The 16,263-nt window shown below is 48.1% G+C and overlaps 1 protein-coding gene across 1 annotated transcript in view; it reads right to left on the bottom strand.

Moving 5' to 3' along the window:
• LHFPL7 (LHFPL tetraspan subfamily member 7) overlaps positions 1-16,263 on the bottom strand; it is a 51,667-nt gene that overhangs the window by 29,684 nt on the left and 5,720 nt on the right. The window contains exon 3 of the mRNA XM_072978617.2: positions 7,292-7,430. Coding sequence (XP_072834718.2) covers positions 7,292-7,430 — 139 coding nt within the window. The remainder of the gene's footprint in view (positions 1-7,291; positions 7,431-16,263) is intronic.

Raw genomic sequence — 16,263 nt, 5'->3', positions numbered from 1 at the left:
GCAGTCACAGCTCAGCTGTTGGCTTCCTCTGGAGACACTAGTATTTTTCTTATCCAGGTTTTTGATTTTGCAATGAATTAAAAAAAAAAAAAAGACTGGAAATCTGCCTGTCTTGTAGCCAGAACCTGAAAGCACAGGTCAGTGGTTCAGTTGCAATCCTGCACACTCAACAGTGGCCTTGAGGTCATGTGGAAGCTGAGACTCTTAGTGCTTAAAAAAGCAAGAATCGAATGCAGGAGAGAGAAAAATTTTAAGGGGAGGGGAACCATGTTCCAAGGCCCTTTTTCTGCAAAGCCTTGGCCCTTGCACCTGCTTCCTTGCGTACCTCGAAGGGGTGTTGTGAAGATAAAATAGCATAACCTCCATGCACTTGTGGAAGCAAATGAGGATACAGTATCTCCTTGTTAAATAGACAGATATCTTCTCCATACTTCCTCATTCTATCACCTCCCTGCCCGCGATTTACGTCATATTACTCTCTATGGCACGCAAATCAATTAAAATCTGATATATTTTTTTTTAAAACCACAGGTTTAACCGGCAGGAATGTTCAGTCCGTGCCAGATTAATATTATGCCCGAAACAAACCCATGTATAGACGGCATGTTAAAAAAACAGAGATCGCGAACTATCATTCAAATCTGAAAGTCTAAAGAACTCAGAGGTGACCCAACTCGTTCAAATCCAAAACAGCCCATCAATTAAAACGGTGTGTGCGGATTTGCAGACATCTTCTAATCATCACGCTAAAGCGAAGTGTGCATTTTTCCTCCCACCCTCCTGAGGTCTAGCAACTTGGCACATTTTTGTGACTTTCCTTGCTGGCCCCGACACAGATACAAATAACTACAAACGGATTGTGGATATTTTTTTCTCCTACAGAAGAAGATGCCCAACTTTCTTCACCTTTAAAAAAAAGGGGGGGGACACAAAGCTCTTAGGGAGAGAAACCGTTCTGACTTATAGACTTTTGAGATCCCCCCCCCCCCCCACTTCCGGCCACTTTCAGATTTGTGTCTGGTCTCGAAAGCGAAATTCAACTGCATGCCGAGAGGATGTGTGTTCAGGAGGCCACGGTGGAGGAAGCTCCATCACAGGTCACCGAGCAAAGTGGGCCGGACCCTTTGAGCACGGCGGCTCATGCAGTATTTACGGACAGCAGAGAAGCAGCGCTAAAGAGCGAGCATGCTTTCCAGTCTACGCCTCGAGAGAAAATGTTATCCTTCTGCCTCCGAGACATGCTTTTTCCCTTCCTTCGTTCGCGCAGAGTGAAATCCGGCATCCCTGTAGAAGAGTATCTGGTGGCCCCACAGAAAAATGGGGCAGGGCGGGAAGTATGGAATGGCCCAGGGCTGGATTTTACCCACACTCAAAATAGTCTCATAGGCTCAGCCTGAAGCTCCTACATGGCGCCAGGATAAAATATCAAGGCATTTTAAAGAATTCAAGGGCACTATGAGATGGAGCACAACAGAGACCCCCCACCCACCCACCTGCGGCAGCCAGTTTTTGGCAAACCTGGGTTCTGTACCTCCTGGGGCTACCGGGACAGAGTGATAAAAGGAAGTCCTTCCCCTCAGCCAGCCGTGATGCCAGCAGGCCCCTCAATCTGGGTTTCAGTCCGAACTTTAATGATGCCTCAAAAGAGAGCCGAATCGATTCCTCAGGTTAAAGGCAAGATGTGTGAAGTCCGGATCACAGCCCAGAGTGGATTTGCCACACACCCTGGGCGTGAACCCACAAAACGCTCAAGCCCTTTTCCGACCACTGCTGTAAACCCCACCGAGGCAACCCTGGCAGAGCAGAAGCTGGGGCAGGAATAGTGCTGGCGGAACGGCATTCTTAGGCCGTTTGGAGGTTGTTGCAGGGAGATGCTCCGAAGGGCAGTAATTCAGCCTATTAAACGCCCGCCATCTGCTACCGCTCTTTGAGGGATACCACTGCATAATTCAATAAAATAAAAACGCAGAGTTGAGGAGAGCAGAAGGAAAGAGAGAGAGAGAGAGAGAGAGACCTAGCTTTCCCTGGATCATAAGTCATGACTGATGTAATTATATTTTTATATCCCTATCAGAAGGCAACAGGGTTTGTCGGTTTTATTGGCTTTCCCGGCACAGCAGCGGCAGCAAAACCGCTCTTCCAAGGTCACCGGGAATGGGGCACAAGGTGGGGGTGAAGACACACCGGCTTCTATTCCCTCCGCCACCGGAGAAAAGCATCTGTGCTTCCCTCCAAGCCGAGCTCTCAAAAAAAAAAGATCACTTTACGAGTTCCGTGGCTTGTGTTATCCTCTAAACAGACCACGGCGATGCACGTGGCTATCCCCTGCCACAACCACAGCCTGGCAGGGTAGGCCAGGCTGACAGCGAGCGATGGGTCCCAGGAACACCCAATCAGCTTCACCCTTGAGCTGGGATTTGAACCCAAGCCTTATCAGTCCGAGGACCAACCCTGTGCCACGACAGGTGGGTGAAAATGGGTGCTGTTGTTTCACCGTTCCCCCCACGGGAAATCCTCGGGTGTGTTTTGCAGAACCGGTGGGCCACAGCTGCACAGATGTGCACCTCCACGTCCACTTTTATTACACCAGCCAAGCACAAATAGGACACGCTGCAGCCTATTCAGTGGGTCGCCTCGAGCCCTTCTCTTGCTCTTAAACTGGCCTACCTCACAGGGTTGTTGTGAGATTCAGGGGGAGAGGGAGAAGACAATGCCGTCCACGCCAGCTTCAGTTCCATGAAGGAAAGGCAGGAAACAAAATTCACAAATAAATATCTTTGTACGTAAAGCATGTAATAAATGCACCCTGCCACGCCCAAAGTACGGGAGAGGCAGATCAGCCACTAAAAATAGGAGGAACGGACGAATACTGTAACAGAGAAGGAAAACCCCTTTGAGAGTAAAATGAGTGGGACCCTTTAGGGGTAAAAAACGAGAGGAAAGGAGAGAGAAATAAGCTGAATAAAAACAGGACACTGTCTTTTATTTGATTTTATTTTTATTTATTTTTATTTATTTATTTATTTATTTGATTTATATCCCGCCCATCTGATACATCTATACCACTCTGATCCTGCAATGGCTATAAAGGTTCTAGGGTGCGGCTTTGATCTGTAAGATCTGAGGGGCGCTTGGTTCATTTTTGCCCCAATAAGATTTTAATCGAGATGGGAAAAACGGGGTGGAGGGGACAGGCCGGGCAGGGAGAGAAGGGGAGGCACTCGGCTGAGGGTTGAAGATGGGAGAAGCCTCTTGCGTTCCCCCCCCCCGCCTTCTTCCAGCCTTGGCTTGGCTGGGCCAGTAAAACATCCTTAGGTGAACATTCGTAGCTCCACAGGTCCTTTCATCAAGGTTTCCTCTCCCAACGAAGAGTGTTGTGGGACTCAGAAGCTTACTTTAGGGTGACCCTCCATAAAGACCCTGATTCTGGATCCCTAAATATTAAATCCGCCAAAGATCCACCGAGATAATGAAGATTTTAATGGGAAATGGGGTTCAAGCAAAACGCTTTTATTGTTGTTTTGTTATTCCTCCTCTCCCCCAAAAAACACCTGGACCAAATTTCAAAGAGTCGATGGGGGCCTTCGCCTCCGTCTGGGGGAGATTTTTCTCCGCACGCTTTGCCTCTGGCTTGCTGCTCCCTTTTCCAGCCCGCTGTCAGGAGCCCTTCCGGTTCAATTACCTTTGTGATTAATATATTTATCAAGGCAACAGGAATCCTGGATTTGGGCCTCGTGTTGTCGCCACTGACAGATGGGCTCCCCTCTGCCTCCTCGTTAATTCCATCTCTCCGTGCTCATTTCCCCAGAAACAAGGAAGGCTTGGCCATCGCGGCCACCCTGACGTTTCTCTCTGCCATCCTAAGGGTGTCAAGCCGTCTCCTCACCCACCCAGCTCCACAACCCTAACACACACCAAGTCACGCAACTGGTGTGTGAGAAAAATATATAAGTGTTGTTATGCGCGACCTCCGATTCTGCAGCCCCACGAATGAGCGTTTCTCCAAAAAGTCCTGTCCTCAGCAGCTCAGCTCTTGTAAACTCAAACCTATGGCTTCTATTAGGGAGTCAATCCATCTCGTATCGGGTCTTCCTCTTTTCCTGTTGCCCTCACTCCTGACCTACATTTGGGCTACACCAAGGAATGGCTCCTAGCCCCTCTTTCTTCACAACGGCCATGCGAGGTCGGTCAGATCAAGAAAGAGAAAACCACTGGGCAGTGGTTTTTCTCAGCTCTGAGGAAGGGAAAATCTGGCGCCATGCAAGGCTTGGTGTTACGTTTTCGCCACTACACCGTCTGGACTCTCAGGGTCCTTTTACTGTTGCCAAGCAAGGTCAGATAGGTTCCCTGCCCCGAGGAACTTACAACAGTTTCCATCTATCTTCTTTTTCCCAAAGTGGAAGGAGGGGAAAAAGGTCTTTCAAAATGTTCCCATTCATTCTGCAGCCTCTTCCTGAAGCCGAAGCCCTGGGTTCGATTTAAAGGGATTTAGGCCGTCTGATCATCTCCCACCTTCTCCCGAACTCCACAACGTGGTCCCCGTATCTCCATCCAGAGCCAGGGGTTCACCCGAGACCTCTGAAGGACATCAGCTGCATCTCGAGATGGCAAAACGGCTTCTCCAGGGGATTAATCAGCTTTAAAAAAACCTTTTTTTGGGGGGGGGACACAGGGAAACAACCTCAAACCTAGGGAATTGGATTAAGTTAGGTAAAAATTTAAATTAAACCAAATTAGGGTTGTGTGATTTTTAAATTAACCTTTCGGAGACACCCCTGATGGAACCACAGAACAGCTGGAAGCTGTCTCCTGGGGAGATCTTGGAAAGATGGGGTGCTCGCCTTACGTTTCCTCCCGCCCACAGAAAGCCAATTAAACTGGGATTATGCAGATGCAGCTGGAAACTGAGCAAACTCCTCCAGGATGATCCTTTGTTGGGGTAATCCTCATTAAAGTGTCTGACTGCATTAAACACTTCCCAACACCCAAGTACTGTATGCTCTCTAGGCAGTGTGACCCACAGCACAGGAGTCCCACGACGGCCCACATTGTTGCTGACAGAGGAGAGGATAGCAGGTCCCCAACCATCCAGTTACTTTAAAAAAAGCAGTTGATTATTATTCCTTCCTTAGCTCGATCTATCAATACAAGGGCAGATCCGTCTCCAAAATTAAGACAAATTGTGGATGTAAGGGTCTGATTTAGCGTAATGTCCTTCCTTGCTGCCGCCAGACACAGGAGTCCAAAAGGACTCTGCCGGCCTCAGGTCCCCAAGACGTTCGCTCCCAGGGCTGGATAGAAGCCACCCCCCCGAGCGCTTCAAAAGGGAGCCAAGAGTTTAGGAAACAACCCCAGCGTCCAGAACCCCGGAGAGTTGGAGGAAAGATATTTTAAATGCGGGAATTGGATTAAGCCACAGGCAGCGACAGATGGATGGCACAGGGGCAAGAGGGGGAGAGAGAATCCATATGCCCGCCGTGTGCAGAGTCTCTCTAAGCAGGCGGGGAACCCGCAAGCAGCATTTTCAGCAGAGCGCGGAGGAGTCCCTTCTGAGGAAGGGGACGAGGACCCTCAAAATTCCCCCCCACCCCACTCCGTACAGGCCCAGAAATTGGAGGATTTTTGTTTATTTGTTTTTGAACCTCGGGTGTCAAGACAGGCTGTGTTTTGCTTCTGTCGTGCATTCTCGGTCATTTTGCAGAATGACATTGGCAGGGGGTAAGGCTAGATAGCCCATCGGGACCCCTCATCCAATTCTACAATGCTAGGTCTCTGCCCCAATGCGCTTCCAGCCTGAAAAAAGGGGAGCCAGAGCAAGGCCATATGGTTTTCTAGAGGCGGCTGTCTCTAGCAGCCGGTGAAATACCCACGGAAAAAAGGCTGATCACGTTTGAGGGAGGCAGGATGGTGTAATGGTTAGGTTGAATAGGAGAAGTCGAGGAGATTAACAAGAAGGAGCAGACGCTCCATCTCCTCCTCCAGGATGGAGCAGGTGGTCCTAAAAGCAGGAGGAGGAAGCCTTTGGTCCTCCGGGGGTGGGGGGTAGGGGGCATGTTGGATTTCAGCTCCAACATTCCAAGGCAGGGCGGTGAATGGTAAGGAATGCTGGGAAATATAGTCCCAGACATCTAGAGGAGCAACAATTCCCCCTACCAACATGGACAGGAGGAAATAGAGTCAAATTAAACAAAAGATTTTGCGGGCGGGGGGGGGGTTGACAGCTTCAGAGTAGAAGGTAAATAAAGCAGAGATGGTGGGCCTTATTGACAACAGAGGATTTACTGTAATGTGTTTTCATCAAACTAATGAACACTTTAAACCTCTTCCTCCCTCCCTTCCCCCAACTTGTTTCACAGTCCACGGCTCCGTCATCATTTTTCACGGTGTGCTTTTTAATTTCGGTCGTCCACCGTGGATTAATTCCCGCTTGAACTGCGCTACCTTCAAAACAACAACGACAATCATCTGAAAATCAGTTTAGATCCACAAGGACGTTTTCAGATTCACCCCCTTATTTGGCCTTTTCTTCCCCACCCTCCTGCACAAAATCGGATTTTAAAAAAGGAGCCGAGCTCTTCTTTCAAAGAGAAAAGCAGTGCACAAGATTACTGCAAGGGAAGAAGAAGAGGCCAAGAAAGGGAGGTGTAAAGTCCAGAATCCTGACCCTTCATCCATCAAGAAAGTTTACTCTAAACAGAGACAGACCCAGATTTCTGGCTCATGGGATAAAGCTGACAACACAGGTTCAAGTTTCCAGATCTCATGAAGAAGAAAACAAAACAGACCCAAGGTTCTAGTCCACGTTGAGGAAATAAAATTGGGAGGAACCAGCAGCCGCCAGAGGCAGAAAGAGAGGAGAAGAGTCACTCAAATCCAACAGGAATAGCTGTTTCTTGAGACAGAGTATAACGGACTGCAACCGGGCTGACATCCGCCCATTTCAAGATACTTGGAAATAAAATTCTGGACATTAATTAAATACGGGAACGTCTCTGGAAAGAAAAAAACAGGGGAATCGCGCTCGAAGGAGCTTATTTTAAAGAAGGTAGACCACTCCCCCCCTCCTCAAAGTCAGAGGAGTGGATGGGCTCCAGATGCAATGAACTGCATCGCCCATCATCTGCAGCAAGCTGGACCAGGGATGATGTGAGCTGTAGTCCAGCCTGCTCAGAGTGCCAACCCGCTCGGCTTGGGAACAAACAGCAGATCGGGGGGGGGGGGGGAGATTGTGGGATCAAAACCAGGTAGGAAGAGCCGTACGCATGCAGAGTTTTCAAACTAGTTTACTCACCCGCTGCCATCTGGATGTAACCGGCCAGGAAACAGGCCCGCCGCTCACACTGCCCGCTGGGGAGGAAAAGGACCACCACGGCCAGCAGGGAGCTGAGGGCTAAAAGCGCACAACCCCCTGCGCACAGCACGGCACTGGTCTGGAAAGGAAGGGGGGAAAAGGAGGTTCAGTTCGTGTGTCTTGATGTGGCTATCGCCGGGAGAGATAGATCATCTTTTAACCTGCTTTTTCTGTGGCCCTGCAAAGCTTACCATGGTAGGGAGAAAAGAGGAAGGAGCAGATGGAATGAGTGACCCCCGAGGCACGGAGAACTGACCTTGGAGGTTGCAAAAAAGTCGAAATTTCCCCAGCCCAGAGACAGAGGAGCTCTTTTCTCTGGGCCTGCCTCTGAGATCGATTGCCGGCGGTTCGCTCCCCAGGGGCGACTGGAACGCCAAGGCAGGGGATCATCGTCGATTTTTAATACGCCTGGCAGGATTAAGGATTGAACGTGAGGGCCATTAGACACCACCGACGCGTTTCGTTGCCTCCACTGACAGATAAAACAGATCCTGTTACCAGCTTCCAGAGACCTCGTTTGCATGTTTCTTAATTAAAAAACACACTCTGCCGAAGGCAAGGCGTTGGGCCGTCCCTGAGCTGGGCCTTTGGGAAAGCACAGACCTGGCCGTGTCTAAGCCTCTCATTAAGAGTCCCATTTTCTCTCTGGTTAAGTTTTGTCTACAGATGTTTCTTCTGTGTTAAATACAGACACAAATACTTAGGCAGACACACACACAGGGCTCATGAGGCAGCCGGTGAGCCGAGTCAGACAAGAAATTTGCTCCTGGGATTCCACTTTCAATCTTTTGTTATGCCTTGAGGACTAGAAACTTAAGTTTGAAAAATCAAGAAGGGAGAAACCCACCCAGATCTGAAACTTCCACAATCGGCACCCTATTTTGCCCCTGCCCTGTACAATCCCAGAAACGTTTACATCTGATTGTTGCATCCTTATGGACTAGAGCCTTGGTTTGAACCAAAACAGGAAATCCACCTCTTCAGACTAATCACTAGAGGAGGAAGTTGTCTTTAACTTTTTTACTTGTGGGTGTGTAGAACGTGACTGGCCGGCCATTCTGGAAACAAAGCTTTGCCTTAATCCAGCAAAGCTCTCCTCCAATTTTAGGACAAAACAGCCCATGGTTAGTGCCAAAAGCACATTGGTGTCGGAGAGACGTGATTCAGATTCCTGTGCCTGCGAAAATGGATCACCGAGGAATCCCACAAGACTTTGGGACAGGCTGGGTGTCAGAGCCTCCACACACATCAAAATCTGTTAAGTGGGTAGTTTCTCAATGCAAAACTCCATCCAACATCCAAGCTTTAATGGGAGAAAGATGATGCTTGGGGGAAGCTCTCCATGCGTACGTGCGAGTGGTAAATTTTGAAAAGCGGGTTGCAAATTTGATAGATCAGTCAAATCAACCCGTCTATATGATTTCTGGGAGCCTGCACGCTCTGTTTTGCCCAAGGGTGGAAACGAAACATCAGATTTAAGCCATGGAGTTAAGCTCACCGCTTTTCCATTAAACAGGAAGCCTGCATCTGGGTCTTCTAAAAACAACCTTTTGGAAGTCGTGTGTACAAAGTTAAAAATGCGGCTTCCAAAATGTTATTCTTGGATCCTCCAGCCAGCGTGTCCTCCTGTGACCCCAAAGGAAAACCATTGTTGACGGGAACGTCTTAAAATATATGCTCTGGCTTTGCTCACGCCTTTCTAAGAAAATCGGAGCTAGCTTCCAGGCTCCAGTTGAAAAATGCTTTTCTTAGCATCTTCTCTGCATCCTGCCACGGACGTCACCGTAACCGAAACAAATGGCCTCCTCTGTGCTAAACATTACGGTTTAAATCAAATTAAATTAACATAGGAGCTCACCAAACCCAAACGCCACGCGGGATCTCAACAATAGCCAAGCCCCCCCCCTCCCCACCGCATTTCCAATGATAATATAATTCCTGACATGCCGTCTTGATGAATTATTTACAGGAACCACGCAGAAATTCCCCCACCCACCCCCAGCCCTCCTCCTCCTCCTCCTCCTCGTCGGCGCTCGGGTGATTCAGAGATTCCCCGTGGGGATTCGCGCGGCCATTTAAAGGTGAGCAGGGAAGAAGGAAGGACTCAAAACAGCTCTGTGTTCCTAAAGGGGCAACCGGCCAGTCCCAAAAATAAAAAAAAAGGTGTTACTTCTAATCTAGACTACGACTCCCATCATCCTGGTCGTTGAGCCTGCTAGCTAAGGCTGGGACCCAAATGGATGGCACTGAGCATCCAAACGTGGGCAGGAGATGGGATTTCAGAAAGGCTTGTTCAGGTGGAGCAAGGCGGTTTGCCCACATTTCAGCACTCCCCATGATAAAACGCCCTCCACAACGGATGCAACAAGAGTCAGATTTCTCTAGAAAGCTTGGGCACTACTTAAAACCAACAGCAAACGCCTCCGGGACTTTCTACAGAGAAAGGACAGAAGCAATATATCTCACTGGCTGTTATGTGCCTAGAAACCAATTATCTGCAGCTACACTGCTTCTGGATAGGGATGCTCTACATAGCCATGACAGCGAAAAGCCACAGAGGCATTCCAGAAAATTAATCATACTGTATTTCCATTAACAGCTGTCTGAACAAGCAGCCCGCTCCAAATCTTTGGGGCCCTAGGCTTTTAAAATGGTTGAAGTTTTCTCTGGAAAGTGATTTTAGGAATGTAAATCAATAATGGCCAGTTTGCAAGAGAGACAACCTGGTGCCGTTGTTACAGCTGGACTCTTATTTGGCAGGCCTGAGTTCAAATCAGTCTGTGGACCTCACTGAGTCATGCCATGTTGGCCCGGCCCTGCCTCACAGGGGTGTTGTGAGCACAGAAACGGGGAGAAATTCCATGGACATTGCTTTAAAGTCCCTGGAGGAAAGACAATCCATAAATCTATCTTATCTAATGATAAGGAAGCCTGTAGTGCCCTAGACCTCTTACAGAAGAATTTCTGGACCTACATTTATGTTTACACCAACCTATCAACCAAGACAGACCTTCCTTTGATTCACCAGGATAGCAATATTTTAAAAGCCTTAACAACAACAAAACCACAAAAGACAAGAACTACTACAGATATTTTAAGAAATCCCAAGTTTATCAGCTGCTTCGGACTTTCTATTTTTGCAAAGGAGCCCAGGCAACATCCTGAACATTTATTTGCAGTTTCTTTTTGGAAAGATAAACCTCTGCGGGCTGATCTGGCAACGCAACAACACACCCACGGGTTTTAACAATGTGCTGTATATACAAAAGGCCGAAAAAAGAAACAGGTGGTCAGGATGCGTCCACCGCCCAGACGAAAACAGGAGGAAGAGGTATTAAAAACTGTCCAGAGGCTGAACGGAGGGAGGGGGACTGCATGGAACAATGCAGAACCTTTGCAAAAAAAGGGGCCATCGACCCTCTCTTCTCCTCTAAACAGGAAAGGAAAATCACTGTGAGCAGGGGCTAAATTTAAAACCATTTCCCCCCCCCCCAAAAAGACTTTGACCTTTTAGACAATCCTAGCAGCTCACTCTGACTTTCCTGCAGACATGGGAGGAAAGGAATTACAGGGGAGAAAAACAGGAAATGGCCCGGAGGACAGGTAGCCAGAAATAGAGACAGTCAAGCGGGCAGGAGAAAGCGGTATACACACACATCCGGCTGGAGCAGTCTCCCCCCTGGGATAAATTGGGATCTGCTGAGTACACAAGCAAGGAAATCTGGCTCTTTTCATCGGACAAAAGGGAGATGAAAAAAGCATATATGATGCCCTTTAAAGCTTTCCAAAACAGAGAGAGAGAGGGAGAGGGAGGGAGGTTGGGTTGGCCCTCTATTTTCCTAAAACATACCAATTACCTCTAGATTTTGGCTTGCTGCCTATTTTCGCACCCAGGGGCAAAACCTCAGTGCCCTACTTAGGGCCTCAGCACAAGCGCAGAAGAAGAGGGAGCTGCCTCAGCCATAATTCGGATTCCAAAAGCCGCATGGTAATATTCATTTTTATGAAACTAACTCAACCAGAAAGTTACGACAATGATATTCGTAAACAAACTGCAGAACAAAGAAGTTTCCCCAGCAACAGTATTGCCACAGCAAGCCACCCCTGTTAACAATACAAAGTTACCTGATGGTGGTTTTGTTTGAAATGGGCCATGAAGAGCCATTAACTTTGCAAAAGACCTGTCCCTCATTTATCGATATGGGCCAGCCAACTCAACTGTAGTTATCAGCTGGTGTTATAGATTTATTTTTTGCCACTGCTGCTTAAGGTGTTTTAACTCTGAAAACAAAACATGGAGGGAATGGCTGCAGGGCTGAGGATCAAAATAATCAAGAGGAATCACTTCTGAACATTTCTTTCCCCCTAGGTATTACACGGCTCCAAAAGGGGACCAGTTTACATCCCCCCCTTGCAAAAACAAAACAAAACAAAACCACACACACAAAACAACGTGCAAATTTTCAGCCTAGCTCCTGCCGTGGACGTTCAAGTTCCTTTGGGTAGATCAGGCACCCAATATTGGCAGGCCAAGAAGAGTTATTTCCGGTGAATTCATTTCTTGCGCAGGAAATACAACTCAAAAGTTCATGGACCCTGGCCGGGTGCGTCTCTCCTGCTCCCAACTCTGAAATGGGCCCAGATCCTGTATATGTGTGTCTGAGATTATCTCCGTCCCTAAAGAAAAGCACAGCAGGAGAAAAAAGAAACAGGGAGGGTGGCGTCTGCAGGAAGCAAGGAGCGACACTTCCTGAAGTGTCCCGTTGTCTAATTAAAATTTCATTAAAGCCCTCTTTGCTATGCCTTGATGGAGGCTGGAGGAGGCAAAGGCCATTGATGTGCTAATATCTCTGTTTGCCTCCCACCCCATCCATCCATCATGCATTCAGCGCATTCCCCCCCTCTGAAATTTATTATTATTTTTAAAGCTTATATCTACCAACGGCAACCTCCTCTCCTTCCTCTTTGGCTTTAAGGATGCAGGAAATGTACAGTAATTTCACCTGCCCGTTTTTTAAAAAAAATGTATTTTATTCGGCCCAGCGGTCTAGACTGCCTCCAGACTGACCGGAGCGTCTGAGAAGCTAGAAGGCAAAAGCCATAGAGTTCAGAGCTCAAATATGCAAGCCAGGATTATGATGGGATACTACTGCTCATCAATTCATTTCCCCCCCTCGTTGTAACATTTACGTATTTAATCACACCTTTTTCCTGGAAGGGACTCAACATCCAGGCAACACAGGCCATTTCAACTTATTCGTCCTGTACTGAGCGATAACAAAGCTTTTCCTCCCCCTAAAGTAGAGGATTCTTTGAACAAAGATAAATTGCAGGGTGCTTTTCTCAGAGGAATCAATGAGGATTTGCATAAATATAATATTACTTTATTGTTTATGGTTTTCCCATTCTTAAAGCAGGAAATTTCATGTATTTCCAACACGAAGAGAAATGGTTGAATTGCTTATACACAGGGGGGGAAAAACATAACAGGAGGACGAAAATGGTAATATAAGATATTTAAGAATACTGGCTCATAGTTTCAGGTTCCACCCTTCAGACTTAAAGTGAGGAGATTCTTTTATTTATGTGCTTTTAAAATGCACACCCTATTTTCCATCCACCGCGCTCAAGAGAGTACAGATGGCTTTCTTCCCTCCATTTTTATCTCATAAAAATGACCCTACTTTCAAGGTAGGTCGGGCTAAAGGACTATGAGTTGCCTCGAATTCGAACCCAAGTCTCCCGAGTTCTAAACCTGCACTCTAACCACTAGGCAACAATGGTGACTGGTCAACATTTTCGTTCTGCCTCGCTTACTGCAGCCAGGAGAGGAAAATTCCTTTGCAAAAGAGAAATGCGGGCGGGCCAAAAGATTATCGTTAATAATTACAGTAATATTCAGACGCATAATTGGAGTTGTCGTTGCTGCTGCTTCTTATAAAGCTGCAGAACGAGACGGAAGGAGCCGATATTCCTTCCTCCCCACCTTTCCCTCCCCACAAAAACGGCGTCTGCATTTATTAAACGGACAAGGCAGGCCTTTTTAGAGAAGAAAGGCCCATTAATTAACCTCTAGGCTCGACTCAAAGCATCATTTGTAGGGCGATTAGCATAATTCCCTGTAGTGCAAACACACAGCATGCATTAACGATTATTTGCAGGGAAGCCCCCTCAGACAACAGCCAGGCTCATCTTCGCCTCTGAAGGCTGACAACGTTGCTTCGGGCGGGACGGAATAGGAGGGCGGCGTTGGACAGACAAGGCAATGGGGGCACCCGAAAATTTCTCAAGGACCAGGGTTACGTCTGAAGGACGGTTTGAGATACACGGAAAATGAAGGACTCAAGAGACAGCTTGGTGTGATGGTTAATCTGCTGGGTTGGGACTTAGGAAATCAAGGTGCTAGTTCTCATGAGACTTGAAACTCCCTAGCTGATCCTGGACCAAGCACTGGCTCCCTTTTCTCTCCTTCTCTCGCCCTCTGCCTACCGTATCTCTCTGGGTCATTGTGACTGAAGCAGAGAGGATGTTACCCTGAAAGAAAAAAAAAAGGGGGGGGATGATAGATAACCAAAAATATGCTCTAAGTACAAGCTGCCGTTTGTGCTGTAGAGGCAGAAGAGCAGAGCAGCTGGGAGGGAGGTGGCAAGCACAGGGACGGAAGGAAAGTCGCCGGAGTTCAGCTAGACAGACAAACCCTCTAGAATCAAAAGGACACAGAACCACAGACTTTTTTGGAGAGGACCTAACGAGGAATAACCACCACGGTTTCACCGTCAGGATCATTAGCACCAACGAGTATCTCCAGTTCTCCCCTGGAATAATCTCCAGGAAGGGGAGGGCAGGGTTAGGGGGCCACGAAGAACACACCCCACAAAAGCTTCCACAATACTAAATAGGTTTGTCTCTTAAAATTGTGCCCTAAGCGTCTTCCTGGTTCTCTTTTCTCTGCCGAGCCCCTTGAAAGTATGGGGCAGAGGCCCCTTCCTCGCAGCACTCTATGACAGCAAAAACAAGATGATTGTTGTTGTTGTGTTATCTCTATACCACCGTTTTATGGGAGGAACGCTAGCAAGGATGTCTAAAGAAAGATCTGCTATTTATTTTCGCCAGCCTTCCAAAAGAAGGGCTGGCGTTCCCGGGACTGCACTCCGTGCAGGGGTCCAGCCAGCCCGTGGGCCATGCCAGGCTCCGTCACCGGGGCGCCCCTTTCCACGCCCCCTTATTCTAGACCACTTTTGCTTTCTGAAACCACCCTCAACAACTTTGCGGCACCCTGAAGCACAGACGGTCCGCAGAAAGAAAGAAAGAAAGAAAGAAAGAAAAGGGACCCACATTTCAAAGAATCCATAACTCTGCTATTTTTTGCTCTTATATATATATACATTAAAAAGCCACTCGTTCAAAGCATCCGTAATCAAGACCACAGATTTGTACGCGTTCCCATCACGCACAAAATTTGGGATGAGTCAGCCTTCTTGTCTCCCCTGCTGACCGGCACCAGATTCTCGCAGCCTCACACAGAGAAGCGCTTTGTCTCAGCCTAGCACCAAAAGAATCTTGTGGTCTCTTTTTAGACAATCCAATTCATCATCGCAGGGTGCAGTTTTTCGCCCACCGCCGTGCCCCAAAGCGCCTACAGTAAGGAACGTCCCGGCCTTTTAAGATCCCACTGTTTCCCCTACGGCCTACGCCGCCGTCTGAAATATCCTTTTCACAGGAGACGGTCGGCCGTCAGCAGCCTCGTGCGCCCCGAGCAACCCTCTCAAAGGATTCGATTAATTTGTCCTCGCAGCATCCTTAGAAGAAGGCACACTCGTTTGTTTTTTTTTTATTTCCAAGGAGCCTGGGATAGAGTCTCAAGCCTGACAGAGAGGGGAATTTGGACACTCCCGTTTCGAAGCACGGTCAATTTCAAGCAAATGTGGCAGCTAAGCAAACAGTATTGGGACATCAAGCCCTCCTGGCCGTTGCCAGCAGGAACGGTAGAAACCCCCTGACCCAAATTCTGGCATGGAAAGACACGGGATTCAATCCCCATCATCTCTAGATGAAGGATGGAGAAATCCTTTCTCAGACTGCCTCCAGGTTTATGGGGCTGGACGAGCTAACGAGTTGGTCTCATAAACAAGGGAGATTTTTTTTTTTATGAAGATAGCAGCTCACTTAGAAGAGCCAGGTAATGCTTTGCAAGCTCACCCGGCCTCAGTCCTCTCCAACACTGAATCAGAACAATGAGGACTAGACCCTTGGCCACATCAGAGGGTCTTTGGATCTCTTTCTTGGTGAGACGGGAAGGTGCCTTCCTCTTTAGGGAAGGGCCTTCGCTCAGTGTTAAGAGCATGTGGCTTGCCTTCCAGAGGTCGTGGGTTCAAATCCCAGGTTCCTCCAGGCGGGGAGGACTGGAAGAGACCCCTTATCTGTCCCAGTACAGCTTATTTCCAAGAACACATGTAAAGGATGAGACTCTTGTTGTTATTGTTGTGTCTGACTCTTTGTGACCCCCATGGACCAGAGCACGCCAGGCCCTCCTGTCTTCCACTGCCTCCAGGAGTTGGGTCAGATTCACGTTGGTAGCTTCGATGACCCTGCCCATCCATCTCGTCCTCTGTCATCCCCTTCTTCTCTTGCCTTCACACTTTCCCAACATCAGGGGCTTTTCCAGGGAGTCTCCTCTTCTCATGAGATGGCCAAAGGATTGGAGCCTCAGCTTCAGGATCTGTCCTTCCAGTGAGCACTCAGGGTTGATTTCCTTCAGAATGGATAGGTTTGATCTCCTTGCAGTCCAGGAGACTCTCAAGAGCCTCCTCCAGCGCCACGATTCAAAAGCATCAATTCTTCGGCGGTCTGCTTTCTTTATGGTCCAGCTCTCACTTCCATACATCACTACAGGGAAAGCCATAGCTTTGACT

Source organism: Pogona vitticeps, chromosome 7 (assembly GCF_051106095.1).
Source record: "Pogona vitticeps strain Pit_001003342236 chromosome 7, PviZW2.1, whole genome shotgun sequence".
Lineage (NCBI taxonomy): Eukaryota > Metazoa > Chordata > Lepidosauria > Squamata > Agamidae > Pogona > Pogona vitticeps.
This window is presented reverse-complemented; position numbering and strand designations above follow the sequence as displayed.